The 17,681-nt window shown below is 40.2% G+C and overlaps 2 protein-coding genes across 3 annotated transcripts in view; one reads left to right on the forward strand and one right to left on the reverse strand.

Annotated features, from left to right (window-relative positions):
- Positions 1–1,034: 1,034 nt before the first annotated feature.
- RNFT1 (ring finger protein, transmembrane 1) lies at positions 1,035–15,090 on the reverse strand. 2 transcript variants are annotated; one of them, XM_074974510.1, is made up of 10 exons: positions 14,961–15,056; positions 13,102–13,148; positions 11,839–12,269; positions 11,416–11,492; positions 10,378–10,478; positions 9,579–9,732; positions 8,258–8,416; positions 6,213–6,278; positions 5,176–5,277; positions 1,035–2,127 (listed from the first exon to the last, which is right to left on the reverse strand). In XM_074974510.1, the coding sequence occupies exons 2-10, from the start codon at positions 13,146–13,148 to the stop codon at positions 1,993–1,995; spliced, it is 1,272 nt and encodes a 423-aa protein (XP_074830611.1). In that variant the 5' UTR covers positions 14,961–15,056; the 3' UTR covers positions 1,035–1,992. The 2 variants fall into 2 exon arrangements, with proteins under 2 accessions (XP_074830611.1, XP_074830612.1); XM_074974511.1 differs by lacking the exon at positions 13,102–13,148 and having other exon boundaries at positions 1,037–2,127; positions 14,961–15,090.
- Positions 14,255–17,681, forward strand: part of LOC142000324 (uncharacterized) — an 88,214-nt gene continuing 84,787 nt past the window's right edge. Inside the window, exons 1-2 of the mRNA XM_074974509.1 lie at positions 14,255–14,449; positions 14,840–14,911. The gene's annotated coding sequence lies outside the window, so the exon portion shown is untranslated. The remainder of the gene's footprint in view (positions 14,450–14,839; positions 14,912–17,681) is intronic.

The raw sequence follows: 17,681 nt of genomic DNA on the forward strand, positions 1-17,681 counted from the left end.
TGTCCAATACCCACCCTCCTACCCCTCTGTCGGAGTAGCTGGCAAGAAGGAACTGAGGGGGTATAGGGTCGGCAGGGCTCTATATTGGACACCATGAAGGTGTCACTCCAGGGGGTGCCCTGGCTGACCCTACGGTTGCTGCTAGGGGGAAAAACCTTCCGACTACTGTGCACGCGCACACACCTGATTGAAATGGACATGAACAACACATCTCGAAGAACAACAGTTACGAGAAGGTGAGTCACCATTTTTTCTATGTGGTGGCTCCTGCTTTGGCTGAGCAAATACTGCAGAATAAGGCGTGAGGAGTTTGCAATTCTCACAACAACAGTGTGCAGCTGAGCGGGGTCCCTGCTTGCCGTGCTATGGCATCTGGATGGGTAACCCAGGCTTAGGAAAAAAGGCACGAAAAAGGCTTGGTTTCTTTGCCGTTGATTTCAGGGAGGGAGGGAAGTGTATCAGGAGAGGCAAATGCCATGTTTCCATAACCACCTGTGCAAATGTTTTGGTCCCATGAGGCATTGCAAGCCTCACCCAGCGTTCCCTTTGGCTCCATACACTGTGGGATAGCTACCCAGAGTGCACTGCTGTGAGTGACGATGCAAGCCCTGCTAGTGAGGCTATGCATAGTGGGGACATGCAGAATCAAGTTGCTTAAATCACAGCCTCAATGTCAATTTAATTAAAAATTGACCTAATTTTGTAGTGTAGTCATACCCTAAGATAGGAGCACATTCTCTTGCAAACAAAGAAACCAAGCACTTCTCAAAGTGGCAGTTTCTTTAAGTGTTCAATTGAGTAAGTTCCAAAACAGCCAAAAACTAAGTTAGGCTAAATTCAGCCCTGCAGTAATTCACTGACAAGATAGTTTTTGCCTATTTTGTCTGAATGGAAGAGGTGAGGAGAGACTAGTAAGCAGAGGGAAGAGAATGATTTGGTTGCACAGATAGCGTAGAGATTAATCACCAGTACATTTGACTTTGAAAAAGTTATCTAGTTTTATGGGGCAAATGGTAATCTTCCATGCGTTGCACATATTTAAAAGTTGCTGTTATCAGTGGAACAGTAACAAATCCTGTATGCTTACAGAACATGCACCAGCCAAAAGAATTTAAACTGCATTTATTCTCTATATTCTATGCACACTACAAATCGTATATAAAATAGATTCTCCCCTTTAAGAAAATTTGGTTACCTGATATTTGACAAAAATATAGTATTAAGATTTGCTTTGAAAATACAAACTTTATAAAATATTAAGTAAAAAACTTCCAGCGGTGGTTGGGTAATTTATATGGTAAGCATAAGATGGAGAACAATTCCTATAGATCTGCAATGGACCTAAGTGGGGAAATTCTTATATGATATTCCTCAAAATGTAATGAAAAACAGTTAATGACATAGGTCTAACATGGGAAAAAAAGAGGGCTCATTTCTCTGAACTATCAGGTTCAGCATTAAAAGGCCTACTCTTTGAGTGTGATGAGTAGCTCTGCAACTCCCACTCAAGTCCATAGGAGTTGTCGGTGCTCGGCATCCCAAGATCATAGCCCACATCTCTAGCTGCTGTGTTTGGTAAAGTCATACAAGAATAAATGCAATTTGGAACACTGCAAACTATTGTAGATGTTCATGTAAAACAATGAGTGAAGCAGTTGCTCTAAGTAACAGTGCAGCATTTTCAAATATTTGACCATTTCTCTGAAATATTATGAAATATCAATATAATGTTGGATTTTGAACATTAATTCTAAAATTTAAGATTTTTTTAATCTATGAAAAGGCAGTTTTCAATTTATGCTATGTTTTAGTAAACTCAAATTTTAGAACATTTGATAGAAGTACTTGAGGATCTTAGATAGTCCTTTGCTAATCTTAAACACACACCCTTTACCAACCACAGTAGTATCCACATTAAACTGCAAAATATTTATTCAAATGAATGTACACTGTAAAAAAAAAAAAAAAAAAAAAGTAAAAGTATGACATGTTTTAATAAATCTGTAGATGCATAGAAGTGGCTCCATCCTTCCATTTGTTAACGTGGTCTGAAATAACAGTTCTGCAGAGTGGACATGTTTTCTCTCTATTGAACCATAAAGAGATGCATTCTTCACAAAATATGTGCTGTAATGAAAAGAATGACAAGTACTTGATGTTTTTTTAACTGCAAGAGCACAAAAGATCTAATATTTATTACAACCTGTTTTTCAAATCAATTTAGAATATTAAAAATCTAGTTACTCTTCTAATTAATGGGTCTGCTAAACTATTCTACTTACATAATTGCATATAAAACCAAGCTAAAAAAATTAAAATAGCAAACTCAAGCATTCAGATCTTAGGAAATGCCAGAAGTAAGGTTACCTGTGCAACGCTGATCAGCCCCTTTATGCGTAAGTATTATGATAGTATTTAATTACTTGATCACATACTATTTTTTGCAGAGGACCCTTGCCTCATTCAGTGCACGGAACAGATGGTGCGCACTTCATAAGCAGCCATTCAATATTTTGTTTTCTTGTTTGATGTGTGGCCCTATGCCTTATTTCCTGCACACTATTTGAACCGGGCTCTGAAAACAGAATTATTAACTTTCTCATGGGCTTTTCTACATCACAGAGGGATTAAAGTATGAGGTATCCACTAATCTAGGGTGCCCAATTTGAGACACGCAGGACCTGATTTTTAAGAGTCCTTCGCATGATACAGCACTTTGTATATTCAAAGCAAAGCTCTGTAGGACAGAATAACTGTTTTACCCATGAGCCCATTGTTTCTATTCCTGTAATCCCCTGCCTCAGTCGCTACACATCTTCTAACTTCTGCAACAAGTGACGCAGAATCCTACAGACAAGTTTTGTTTTGTTTTTTTAAATACACCCTAATTCATCCCCAGAGCAGGTGTATCCTGTGCGCCGAATGAGGCAGAGATCCTGTGGAAAAAAATAGTATGTGATTGCATAATTAAACAGTACCACAATGCTTACACACAATGGGCGGGGGGGCCACATCACGGCTGCACAGATGGCATTTCTGAGCAGTGAACCTTTGACTTTGCAACATTAATAGTGTGCTTTAATGTAGTATTTTTCTGGTGTGTTACTTAAAAAAGCAATCTGAAAAAAACCCAAGTTTCCTCATGTAGCATCATAATGACACCTCCATGGTTCATCAGCAGTTCTAAAACCTTTAGGGTCCACCTCACAGACCTCTGCAAATTAGAGTTAAAGGAGTAAATGATAGCAATACTAGCTTGTCTTCCTCGAGATGAACCAGCACTGGAGGCGATCAAACACACCCTGACACAAGAGGAATGGTGACTCCTGGGTTCCATTCCTGGCTTTGGAGGAGTGCCTAGTGGGCACAAACTTCTACCCATTCTCCCACCAAGTGTGGCCCCTTCTGACCTATCTGCTCCTCTTGGTCCCAGTGCCTGTCGGCTCCTCACCCAGTTCTGGTCTGGCTACCTAGCCCCAGACTCCTTTTCTCAGGTTTTTCACCCTAGGCCCACTCTCCTTGTCCAGCCATTCCCAGCTCCTTCTTACCCTAGTTCCTAATCTAATCTGTGTCTCCCTGCATACACATTGCTCATCTGCACTACCTTCCAGTCCCAATCTTAGTGTCCCTCCACTCTTTGGCTCAAACTGTCCCAGTTCTGACTCCCACACTCTGGATCCTTGGATTTGTCTCCCACTCTCCTCTTTTTCCTGGCCCCACTGGTTCAGTTCCAGTCTCCCCCTACCCCAGCTCCCAGTCCCAGTTTCGCTGTCCCCCTGCCAACCTCCAGTCCCAATCTATCCTCCCACTCTAACTCCATTCTCCTCTCTTCCCCACCCCTATGCTCCTTGTGCTAATCTACGCCTCTTGCAGGTCAAGCTCTTATCCCACCCCCCTGCTTTCAAATTAGGTGGTTTCATCCTTCCTCTTGCCTGGACCCAGAAGGGGGGTCACTGAGAGCACAGGAAAGACAGGCTCCCTGCACTCAGTTCAGGTGCCCAGACCCAGATACAGCCCTGGCTGCAGCAGCCCCGAGTTGCAATTGCAGGAAAAAGTCCTCCTGAGCCCTGGGCAGATTTTCACAGGGAGAGCAACAGGTACATCCCTGTCACAAAGGCAACCCCCTGACAAATTTAGAGTTTCTGCTCCAAAGCACAAGGAAGCTAGACAGCCGCTAAAAGAAAAGTTCACCAGAATTTTTTTTAACAAATGTATTTTTCCCTAGCCTCATTCTCAGAAGGGGCTAGACTGTTTTGGCTGAAATTTTCAAAAACAAACGAACAAACAAAAATCAGCCTGAAGCAGACACCTAACATGGAAAATTTCATCGCAAATGGTTAAAGTTTTGCAAGTTAAAAGCAACTGAAAACAGGGTCGTATAATGGGAAATGTTGGGCAATCTTAACAATAGACTGTGATACCAACCCTACCTGTAGCAACAGCAACTAGTTTTAAATAAATAAATAAATAAAATAAAATAAATAAAAACTTTGCCAAGTGTCAGCAGTATGAAGACTTGCAAGGATTCTAGAAGTAAATGGACAGGAGTGAAGTACTGCATAGACAGTGTAATCAAGTGAAAACAAGTTGATATGCTTTTTCTACCCCAAGTGTATAGTGTCTTCAAATCTCCTCAGAAACATAGGAATTGCCATATTAAATCAGACTCATGGTCCAGCTAGTCCAGTATGTTGTTTCTGACTACAGTCAGCACTATATGCTTTAGGGAAAGGTGAAAAAAAAACCCTCCTAATCCATAGTAGTTAGGTATTTCTTTAGTCTTTGAGGCATGAAATTTAAACTCTTCCAAAATTTGTTCACATCAACACTGTATATTCTTTTATCGATATAAGTGTCCAATCCCTTGTTGAATACTTGCTAGTATTAAACTGTTCCCATACAATATAATACTGAAAGCTGCTGTCTTTAGCATGTAATATAAAATTTCAAACATTTAAAAAAAAGTTGCAGGCAACTATACACAAGCTAGCGAGACTTACAATACTCTTCCATCAAAAGGGAGTTTCCCATTCACAAGCATCTACAAGTTTTTTCCATAAACCTGTTGCTACTTTCCAACTGACACTGTCAACATCAGTTTGATTCACAAAGTTTCAGAACAGAAGCCTCCTCCCCACATTGTGATTCTCGAATTCAAAATCTCTTTAGAATTACCTGGCAGATTAGAAGAATAGGCTTTTGAAATTCAGCTTGGCATATTGAACAAATATCATCTGCTTCAGAACACTGTCTCTTGCTAGCTGTCACCCCATAGTGCTGTTAAAAAAAAGAGATTTTTGCACCAGATGTTAAGATCCAGAAGAGGATAAGGAAGATTGAAAGGATGTGGTTAGAGAAGAAACTAGAAAATCCCTGGGGCAACAGGATGTTAAGTGTTCCAATCCTTAGGATGCTATATTGACACATACATGCTCCAGGGGAAGGTGGTATTTGGGTATAATCTACTGAGGACGCTATGTGGGGACTTTGAAAGTAATTTGCTACAGTGGTGGCCTTCCTGCAGCAAAGTTCTGTCATGAGCTGATACACATTGACCAGAATGAAAACACATCACTTACTGTTAAGAGAGTATTGCTTACACAGACTGTGTAAGGTATTTTAGCATTAATCTAATTAAATGTCAAAAATCCTCCTATATATTCTGGTACATGCACAGCAGGCTCTAGATTAAATTACAGTACATTTTACCAACCACCCACTATTCTAGAAAAAGAATAATTTTTTATTCTGAATGGAATATCTATTTACTCTTCAGTTATTTTGCCAAGATCTGGGTCTTACTCTTGTATATTTCAGTTAGTTGCTAATGGGTAAAGGTTTGCTACTTTGCTCTTGCAGATGTGAGTCAAACAAATATTTTGCCCAGTTTTAAAATATATTCTTTACATCATACTTTATTTACATGGTATTCAAATATTTTACCTCAAGATGCTGCTTACAATAAAAAAACTGATCACTTTTAAAGTGACTTCAGGTCGGCCCATGATCGTGAAGCTGAGAAATTAAATTTTACAGTGCAAGTAACTGTAAGAAGGGAACAAACAGTGGGATTACTTTGAAAGTTGAACTCCATGTAACTAAAAGAACATAATGTGATCAACTAGTACACAGGAAAAAGCTATCTTCAAGAAGAATTATTTTTGTGGAAGCCACATTTGTCACTTTGTTGTTACAGAGAATCCAATACTCACTGGTCGTGTACAAAATATACGCAAAACCTGTCTAAAGTTTCTCAGATGTCCAAAAAGGCTCAAAAGCTGAAATTGAGAAAAGAAAAACAAAATTATGCTTAATATTTATTTCCAAGAGCTAGATTTTCAAACTTTGTGCAGGTTTTGAAGTGAAGAGCCTCAGTGCTAAAATTCCATGCAACGCTTTGCACATTTGGCCTTCAATGTTTTACTTTTAGTCTGGTAATGAAACAAATTATAGGTGGGACTGGTAGCTCTACTTATTACTGAGTTGCCCAACACTTCCCCTTTTTAAAGCCATGCTTTCGGTTGCTTATAAACTTTGCCAAATTTTAACTGTTAAGTCTGAAATTTTCCATGCTGGGTGTCTGCCTCTCGTGCAAAATTTCAACCAAAAATGGTTCAGCTGTTCCAAAAATTAGACTAGGGTAAAATATATTGTTTTGCCCATGTTACAAAAATTCTGGTAACCTTTTCTTTGAGATTCTCTCGGACCCCCATGTTTTGGAGGAGGAACTTGCAATTTGGCCGCAAAATGTCTTTGTGTCAGGGATGTGCCTTCTGCCATCCCCATGAAAATTTATTCATATTTGGCCAAATTATATGCCTTTAAAAATTATAGTTCATGTATGCTCAGTAGAGACTTCTTAGATTTCAGCAGCTAATATCTCAGAAGAGTCTGTCCTCACTGGAAAAAAATAGTAAGAGATCATGTAATTAAAGACTGTACCACAGTGAATATACACAAGGGGGCCAAATTAAGGTGGCACAGGCAACTTTATATCTAGCATTGCCTACCTTGTAAGTACTTGATTTTGCAATCTTAATAATGTTCTTTTAACATAATGATCTTTTAATTTTGCATGTGTATAGTAAACAATAGAATACAGCTGCTGTGTTATATATAAACTGTACCAAACCAAGACAGTTTTGGATATGCCTAGTATAAGCACAGAGTGGGATAGTGTTAAAGGGACTAAAGGGAGTTGGGTACCCGACTACACTGAAAGTCAATGGGAATTGATACCCAACTTCCCTTTGTGACGGGGGAGGTTTTAAGCCATGTTAAGGAAAAACAGATTAAGCTGACAAGTTAAAATAGTGGAATGGAAACCCAAAGCAAAAATTTTACATAATGCAAGATTTTCCAAAAGGAGATGGTTTTGTTGACTGGAATTCTGCCCATCTCCCATGGCAATTTGTTTACATACTGCCTACAAGAAGTCTACAAGTAACAGTTAAGACTATTATTTGGTGCATTACTCCACATTCTGTCCACAAGTTCTTAATATTTTTTTTTCCACCCTAGTTCAAGTTTGGTCTTACTTTGGAAGGCATTTATGAGTTTGACAAAAGCTACCTCAATTTGATGTAAAATTTCTCTTTAGAAATTTATATTGACGGTACCAAGGCACATGGGCACTCTACAGCAAAATTACAACAAACAAACAGAATAACAGAAGTCTCTAATTAACAAAAAACAAGAACAAAAAAACCCCCACCAACCTGATTCCCTATTATTACAAAGGCCACTCAAAAGCACAATAGTGCCATGAAGTTTGCCAAACTCAGGCTCCGGCAGACCTCCCAGACACAGCAGGTACCAGAGGCTCAGGCCCTCCACCCTCAGAATGCCCTAGTGCTTGCTGTGTTAAAGTGAAATTAAGAACTTGAACTCTCCAACAGTGAGAGCAACCCAGTGGATCTTAGCTTGAAGGACACAAAACATATTAGCCATCCTGGCATTAGCAACTAGTTCAGACAGAATTCCTACTTTCACCCTCAGTTGTGGCAAGCAATTTTTGGACTGTGTAAAACATCATTAGTTTTCTAATCATCCTTCAAAGGGAGGGTGAATAGATCTAGTGCCTGACCTAGCAAAACTTTATATTGATTTTGGAAGGCTGTATTAAACCAGCAAGTCAGCTCAAACTCTGGGGAATATTTCAGAATACATTCATTTGTATGTCTACATCTCTTCTATGGTAATTACTGCAGTATCATTTTATACATTAAAATACAGAGGAAGGATAACATTTACATACTTTTAGGATGAAGTAGATCAGACCTAGCAATACTCCAAGACTCCACCCCAGTACATTGTCCAGCTCCCTATAGCCAATAAGATAACGAAACCAAATTGGTATGGGGACGAATGTACGGTAATACTGGCAGAATTCTTCTAACAGCATATACCAGTAGCCCTACGAACAACAAGAGGAATATTTAAAAATACATTTAAAATACAGATAATTTAAAGTTAATGCATCTTTTCTATATATTTACTCTTTTTAATATTTATCCCTCATTATATCTTAACTAGTGACTCGACAGATCTGAAATATTGTTTGGAAACGTGAGTCATTAAAATCCCATACATGTAAGAGTTACAAAACTGCATGGTATTACATTAAACTCCTAAAAAATGGGGCCAAGATCATGATTTTTAAAAAGGAGTTAAAAAGAAGTTTTATCATGGGTTAATTCACTAACACTTCACCAATTAGAGTCAGGTGTCATGACAAACAAAACAAAACTGATGATCTTTGGCAAGTCCTTAGTTGACATTTGTCAGCTACCATAAAACAGCTGCACGATTGGCAGGCTCTGCTCAAGAGAAGGCCAGAAAAACCAAGGTACAAAAGATCAGAATAGGGGTGCCTTTGCAGAGTGCCTACCTACTTACCACTGTTATCAGTCTTGCTTTCATAAGCATTAAAAAAGGGGAAAAGTTACAAGAAAAATGCAAACAGAAAAATTAATTTTAGATCAATTTTCTGTTAAAAATTGTCTGCATGTATAATGCTGAGAAAAACGGGGGTTAAGAAAAGGCCTTTTCTTTTACAACCACATGTAAATCAAAACTCCATTTACCTCCCCCACAAGCTACTTTGTGTTCTTTAAAAGCTCCATGCCCTCCCTTTTAAAACAGTTTTGCAATCGGTTTATAAGCACCTAGAGGACAATACAATAAGGAATAACCATCATGGATTTGTCAAGAACAAATCATGCCAAACCAACCTAATTTCTTTCTTTAAAAGAGTTACTGGGCCTGGTGGATAGGGGAAAGCAGTTGCAGTCACATATCTTGATTTTAGTAAGGCTTTTGACACAATCTCACATGACATTCTCATAACCAAACTAGGGAAATGTGGTCTAGATTAAATTACTATAAAATGGGTGCACAACTGTCTGAAAGACCATACTCAAAAAATAGTTGAGAATGGTTTTCCCCTTCCCCTGCATCGACAGATAATGTGCAGAACTTTAATTAAGAAAAATGTTCCTCTAGGTGGAATTCATGACTGGCTGATTGTACTGTAAAAGGATGTTCATGCTAAAGCTAAGTATAGATTATTTTCTTACCTTGGATTTAAAAGACATCATAAAAGAAGGCACCAAGAGAATAAAGCATTTGAAGCCCATGAAGAGGAATTTCAGAATAAAGTCTGTGATTCCCACGATCCAAAGTACCTCCCAGAAGTTCATAAAATCCACAGTAGGTTTTAAAAAGATTAAGCTACAAAAAGAAATATCTAAAATTACAAGGGTACAAGCTCCAGAGGTACACACCATGAATAGATATTAGCGTACGGTTTCATTTAAAAGGGTACTTTTTTTTTTTTTAAAAGCATGTTTAGATAGTGTAATGTTTTCCTCTAGAAGGAGTGGGAAAGAGAGAGCTTTTGTCATCCATGAAGAGCTCCCCATTTCGAATCCACTTTACATCTGCATCGTAACAGTCATCCTGCCATACAAGTACTTGCTCCCTTTCCCATTCTGCCAATGTTGCCCCTTAATCAGTTAGCAGGGTTATTGTAAACTAGTGACAGAAGAAACTTAGACACATGCCCTGCTAGAGACTTATGGCACTGTATCCCCAGTACTCCCACACCAAGGGGTGACGGGGCTGAGAATCAAACCCAAGTTGTGCCAGTGAACCCCAGACATAGGGCCTAATCTTGCAAACCCTTCTTCACATGAGTGTTCTGCAGTAAGGCTTTGCAGGACTGGGCCCATCATTTATTTATTTATCTGCGCTAAGTGAAGCCAACTTCTTGATTCTCTTAAAAAAAAAAAAATGCCAGGAGCAAAGATGAGATTTTCACAAGAAATGACATTTCATTTAAAGTGACTAATATAACATAGATGTTCTGCTAATTACCTGTAATAAAGTGACTGAGAGTGAAAGGTATAATACAAGAGGAGAGATGACCCGGTTAGGAATATCAGTACCCAAGCACATTGCAACTTGGAGCACCTTTCCTGTAAGATACACATTAAAAATGTAATAGTTTTCTGTTACTTTGATTTTTTTTTAAGTCTCAAGTTAATTTCTTTCACACTCAATAAAACTAGGACAGCAGTATTTGAACACAGTCACTAGTACAAGATGCTGCTATGTTACTTTACACCATGAAGAAGTAGTTCAAGGGCAGATCATTGTGCTCACACACATCTCCATGCACTTTAATGGGATGAAAAGAAAAGGACTTGTGGCACCTTAGAGACTAACAAATTTATTTAAGCATAAGCTTTTGTGATCTACTTTCCACTGAATGCATCCGATGAAGTGAGCTGTAGCTCACGAAAGCTTATGCTCAAATAAATTTGTTAGTCTCTAAGGTGCCACAAGTCCTCCTTTTCTTTTTGTGGATACAGACTAACACGGCTGCTACTCTGAAACCTTTAATGGGGTGAACGCCCAAGCAGAAGTGTTACTGCTTGGGCATTCATTTCATTTTGTTACTTAGAAAAGCGGTTGAGGAGATATATATCTCCTCAACCGCTTTTCTAAGTAACAAAATTCTCAATAACCCCTGTGCCCTCATAACAGATACTCTGCATATGAAACAGTAGTTTTAACCATTCTTAAAATACAGTTAAGCATTTCTGTCTCATTACGGCAGAAGCATTGTCAGGCATTTTGATATGCAAAGTCAGAAAAAGAGATTGTACCAATATTTTATTTTAAATTTGCAAAGTATGCTTCTCTGACAAATGCTAAGTCAGGTTTAGAAGTGTGTAAATTTTATTGATAGCTAAAACATTTACATTTCAAAAATCCTATGATATTTATCTGTTTTGTTTACTAAATTAATATAAGATCATTTCACATTTCTCTCAAAAACTGATGCATGAAAGTCTTGGGTAATAGTTAACGTAAAAACACTTAAACTTCATTGCAACGGGCAATACTTACTCTTAGAAAAACCTGATTTACAATGCTTTTGTTTGCATACATAAAAGTTGTTAGCAGCCCAATTCCAAGAGAAATGCCTATTAGGAAAAATGGGTCAGTTATATGGAGGAAAATAAGGAACTGGATTAAAATAAAATAAGAGCAAAATAAGTGCACTTCTCACAAGTACTTGCAATAACAGAATACAATTTTAACAGTTCAGGCAATCAAGCTAAAATAATTAAGCTACATTGTATATGCTAACAAAAGAAAAACAGATTAATTGATTGAAATCTCTTATAGGAAATTTCTCCTTCCAGTGAAGAAATGAAATTAAAATAAAGCTAAAAGTAAATCAAATTATACTTCAGGCATGCTCATAAGCAGGATTGAATGCAGGAAAAAAGGGCTAGTTCCCTCATACCATACTCTGTTATACTCTACCGATTATATGTTGCATGGTCAGTTTGATACACAGAATCAAGATGTATGGAAGACTTTTGTGCAGCCACTGGAGGAGATATCTGAGTTCAGAGATGGAGCTGCCACTGTGTTCCTCTGAATCTAAGGTGGAATCTTCAGACCCCCTCGCTTCATTGTGGGAGTGGCCATGTGAACGGCCCTGGGAACCTGATCGCATGTGCCTGAAACTGGGGTTTTCCCCAGATTCTCCCAAGGCAGAACTTAGCTGGATGTGAACATCTCCAGTATGGTGGCAAGAGCCTTCTCCTGGCAGCCCTGCTGTATGAGCACTCTGAGAAGACGAGGGAACATCACCACTTCCTGGGGCATTGTGGAGATGAGTGCAATTTGATTGCATGGCGTTGAATTGATCTTTCTCTGGTCCAGATTCTTTTGTCTCACTGCTATGTCTCCTAAAGCGGGGGGGAAAAGCCATGTTTAAAGGAGCAGTGTTCCATTCAGTTAGGAAAAGAGAATTGTCTCTCTGAAATACACAGCCTTTTGGCCATCCTGATGATCTAGATACATAGACCACTGGTACAGTGATAGATATACAAATACTGGTTTCTTTAGCTCTGGAGGTTTGCATTTTAGGCTCCCACCCCTTACCTTAATGAGAAGCCTCTGTGTGAATTGCTCACAGCATCCACTGACTTACTCTCTTTCAATGATATATACTGTAACCTTCAATGGGCTGCCACACATACAGTCTGGAAAAGCCAAAGCTACACTGAAAATTAGAAAGAACCCAGCTGAATAGGAGGAGACAGGCACTAGCTTGTATAGCAGAAGTTTTAACATGATATATATGTTTATAGAAAAAGGAAAGGAAGGAAGGAAGGAAGGAAGGAAATAATAAAGGTGGGGGATGGGACCTGCACATTTAAGCATCCATAAAATGGCATGTATTTAGACACAGACGAGTCTAATCAAAATCCAGTGAGTACTGAAAACAGAGTGCCATTATGGGATTACCAGAAGAGATTATCCTGTCGGGGAAGTGAGTGGAACCAGGTTAATCCACTTTTTAAAAGGCACTGGGAAGAGCCTGGACCATATGGGGGCTTTGCATAGGCAATGTAATCCTGGGAGGGAGAAGAAAGCAGGAAATAAAGAGCAAATGTGTGGGACTGGGTTAGGGTTGGTAGAGAATCTAGGTCCAAAGGCAATTGCAGACAGTAAAGAGTGGTCTAATGGTTAGAGCAAGAGATCTGGGTTTTATTCCAAGTACTGTAATTTACTCACTGTGTCCCTTGGCAATTCATTTCATTTCTGTGCCTCAGTCTCCCCATCTGTCAAATGGGTATAATAGTTCTTATATACTTCCCAGGAATGGTATAATGTTTCATTAGATATCCTTTGGAATGTGTTTTGAGATTACTGGATAGCACAGAAGGGCAAAGTATTTTTACAATATTTATCTGTAGCAAACACTACAGTTGTGGTTTAGTTGGGATTTTCATTATAAACCTTTTTCAGTTGCTCACCATTTTCTCAAAAATGTTTTTTTTTGTTGGACATGTAGGAAAGTTTGAGTAAAATCTATTGTCCTGTTTTTCAGTTATGCAAGCATGAAAAACATACAGTCTGAATTGCAAGAAAATCTCAATATGCTATTTGTGCACATATCTACATTAGCAAAGACTTAACATTTGAAACAAAACTAGATTCTGCTAATTTGTAAAAAAAAAAAAATTGAGTTGTTAGCATTTAAGAAAAACTGCATGCACAGTAAAACTTCTCACTAACATTCAGAGCTATTACGGATACATTATCTGTTGTCCTACGTTCATATTGTAGGCCTCAGTCTTGCAAAAACTCATGTACTGTACTTAGTGTGTGTGAGTAATCCAATAAGCTGAAGTCAACAGGACCACTTTAGTGTATGAATAAAGTTTCTCATGCACGGGTTTGGAGGATCAGGCCCTTAACACTTATGTTGCAAAAATTGATTAATTTAATTAGCACTCTTGATTTGGGGGTTTATGACCTGCTCCTACAAAAACTACCAGGACAAAGTAGTTCCTATACTGTAAGTAATTCCATTGTTCTAATAGAGCGCTATGCTTAGTAGTATGGCTTTGCAGAATCAGCCCATGGCAGTTTACCTGTTTAGAGAACTTTAAAAATAACTGCATTTATTATTAAATCATACTATAAAACACATAGAATGCACAATATGGCTGAGTTAATGTCACTATAAGAATTCTTTTCACTTCCTAATTTAAGTATTTAATAGGCACCCTAATATTAAATATATATTAACAAACATTTTGTATTTTAATTAGTGGATCTCAAATCTACTCTCTGAACACTGACCAAAACATATTTTTTTTTAAATTCTCTTTAATTTTACTTTTTCAGCATGTCAGATCCTCCTACCCAGGCCTGAGTTTATGGGATGCTCCCAGGTGTATCAGAAATGGTGTCCTGCAAACAGAGGTTCTGAAGCCACCTGTCTAGCCTGCAAAACATCTATCTGTCACAGTGTGGAGGGATGAGCCAACACGGCATCCTGGCCTGACATCATCACATCAGAATGTCACCCTGTTGCACTGCTGAGTTCCTCCCAAGGCAAAGACACCTATCCCAGGTAAATATCGTTATGAACAAATGAGCACCCAGAGGAGTGCCAATCCCCGCTTTCCCTTCCCAGCAGGGACACAGCGGGGGTGACATACACACCCTCCTGTGCCAACTAGGTGAGCGTGGGTTGGCAGCACCAGTGGGTGCCCCCTTTCATCTCCACCCAGGGGTGGGAGTGGGGCAGACAGTAAGGGGCTAATTCCCCTTCCACCTTTCTCCCCTAACAAGGGGGCAGGGGGAGAGAGGGCAGACAATGAGAGGCAAATGCCCCCCTTCCATTTGCACAGAGGATGGGGGACAAATCCCCCCCTTCCATCTGAACCCCAGATAAGGCGGCGGGGGTGGGGATAAACTGTGAGAGGTAGCCCTCCTCCCCTTTCCACTTCCACCCTGGCAGGAGACAGCGAGGGCTCAATCCCCGTTTACACGGCCCGAGGTCAGAGCCGGGGGCAGATCTGCCGCAGCACAGGTAAGTGGCGGAGCCAGAGGGGCAAATCACCCCGGCCCCGCAACCTTACCTCTCATAACGCGGCCGGGCCTCCGTGCCCAGCCCTGCTGCCCGGGCCGCGGCCTCCCAGGGCCTCCATCACTGACGCCTGGGCTAGATTGGGGGCGGGGGCAGAAGCAGCCGCAGCAACTACCGGCTGGGGGAAGAGGAGGAGCTGGGAGGAGGAGGAAGGCCTGGCGCTGTTTGTCGCCATAGCAACTAGGCTCAGGCCCTGCGTCCAGCGAGCCGCCGAGCCCGCGGGGGAGGGGGAGGCAGATGGTGAGGAGGGGGTAAGAGGGAGTTGTGGGGCGGAGGCCGGGGTGGGAAGGGTCGGGAGGGGTCGGGGGGAGGAAGGAGAGGAGCTGGGGTGTGAGTGGTTGGAGCGGCGGCAGTCAGGGTGTGAGGAAGAGTGGGTGGGGGTCAGGGATTGAGAAGGAAGGGAAGGGGGCCGCCAGCCTGAGGGCAGAGAGGGAGGAGCAGGGATTTGGAGGGTGCTGTCTGCAGGTGCTAGTGAGTTGAAGGTGCTGGGGAATGGCTTTTGATGAAGCTGGTAGGTGCCATATGAGGGTGAACGTGGCAGTGGCAGGCCAGGGATGAGGGGGTGGATGGTAGGAGTGAAGATGGGGAGTTATGACTAAAATTACCTGGGGACCGGGAGTGAGGTGTGGGCTAAGAGCACAGCTGAGAAGCAGGAGTCATGATTTCTCATCCAGGCTCTGCCACTGACCTGAATTTGGGCAAGTCACTTAACCCCGACGTGCTTCAGTTTTCTCTGTAAAATGTGGCAATACCCACGGACAGGGGTAAATTAATGTTTGTCCGGTGCTTTGAGTCAGAGCACTATATGTGCAAAGTATTATGATTTTTTATTATTAAGGTTAAACTCTCATTTGAAACTCTGTAAAGGTTTAAATATTTATTGGGATTTTTACTGTGGTGATGGGGTTCAGATTTTTGTGATTTGGATCTTTGAAGGATGGTCCAGTGGTTAGGGTGCTAGCCTGGGACTCAGCAGATTTAGGTTCAATTGCCAGCTCTGCCACAGATTCCCTATATGGTCTTGGGCAGGTCACTTAGTGCTTGTGTACACAGGGAGTTATTCTGGAATAGCTCTTCCTGATTAACTCCATGTGTGGATGTTCTTATTTCAGAATAAAAACATCTGCACGTGGAGTTAATCAGGAATCGGCTTTAAATTCACATCCTATCTTATTACAAATTTATTTTCATGTGTAAAGACTAACTCTTAGTCTCTCTTTCTGTGCCTCAGTTCCCCATCTGTAAATTGAGTGATAAATGTACTTCCCTGTCTCACAGGGGTGTTGTAAGGATAAAAACATTAAAGATTGTAAGATGCTTAGATACTATGGTAATGGAGGCCACAGAAGTATCTGAAAGAGAGAGATAAAGGCATTTGAGTTGGTACCTAGTGATAATTTGATTAAAAAATAGAAAGATATAAAATTAACATGTCATGCATTAAATGGATTAAAAGTTGGCTAACTGATAGGTCTCAACATATATTTGTAAATGGGGAATTATCATAGTATGGCTGTGTTTCTTGTGGGGTCCCTTAGGGACTGGTTCTTGGCCCTATGTTATTTAACATTTTTATTAATGACCTGGAAGAAAGCATAAAATTATCACTGATAAAGAATGCAGATGACACAAAAATTGGGGGAATGGTAAATAATAAAGAGGACAGATCACCCTGATGCTGAGCAATCTGGATCGCTTGGTAAGCTGGGCGCAATACTGTTTCTCACTTAGACAATAAAAGTAGAAATTAAGGCTTGCATCTTGCAAAGTTACCTGTGTGGGCACACCACTTTGTCCATGTGGTGCATCCCTGAAGGATTGGGGCCTACAGTGATCAATACACATCAATCCTGAATTCCAAGTCCCTATTTTAAAAATAAACGTTTCTCAGTTGTAAAAGTGCAACATAATAGAAAAGTAATATATTGGTTTTATATGCAAAACTATTACAGAGAAAATGCTTTTGGATCTGAGAATATGTCTCTCAGTTTTCAACCCAAGGGAACTTTTTATACAAAAGTTATAAAAACTCTTAAATTAATTATTTCAGTACAAATTAAAGACAGAACCCTAATTCAGTAGCTCCTCTCTCATTTCTCTTAATTAAGGCCCCAGTCATTCTGACTCATACTTAACTTTAAACAGTGAATTGTCCTGTTGACTTCAGTGAGATAAACAGTGTGTAAAGTTAAGCACATGTATTAATCTTTGTAGGATCAGGGCCTGAGTCATAAAAATAATAGAGTGGGTGCTCTTTTAAAAACTTCAGCATTTACATCTTCTTGTGGTAATTGAGAATAATATATATGGTACTGCAGAACAGTAAATAACAGAGACTTGGTGGGATAACTCACATGACTGGAGTACAGTCATGGATGGTTATAAACTGTTCAGGAAGGACAGGCAGGGCAGAAAAGGTGGGGGAGTAGCACTGTATGTAAGGGAGCAGTATGACTGCTCAGCGCTCCGGTACGAAACTGTGGAAAAACCTGAGTGTCTCTGGATTAAGTTTAGAAGTGTGTGCAACAAGAATGATGTAGTGGTGGGAGTCTGCTATAGACCACCGGACCAGGGGGATGAGGTGGATGAGGCTTTCTTCCGGCAACTCACGGAAGCTACTAGATCGCATGCCCTGATTCTCATGGGTGACTTTAATTTTCCTGATATCTGCTGGGAGAGCAATACAGCGGTGCATAGACAATCCAGGAAGTTT

Source organism: Natator depressus, chromosome 17 (assembly GCF_965152275.1).
Source record: "Natator depressus isolate rNatDep1 chromosome 17, rNatDep2.hap1, whole genome shotgun sequence".
In the NCBI taxonomy this organism is placed as follows: domain Eukaryota; kingdom Metazoa; phylum Chordata; order Testudines; family Cheloniidae; genus Natator; species Natator depressus.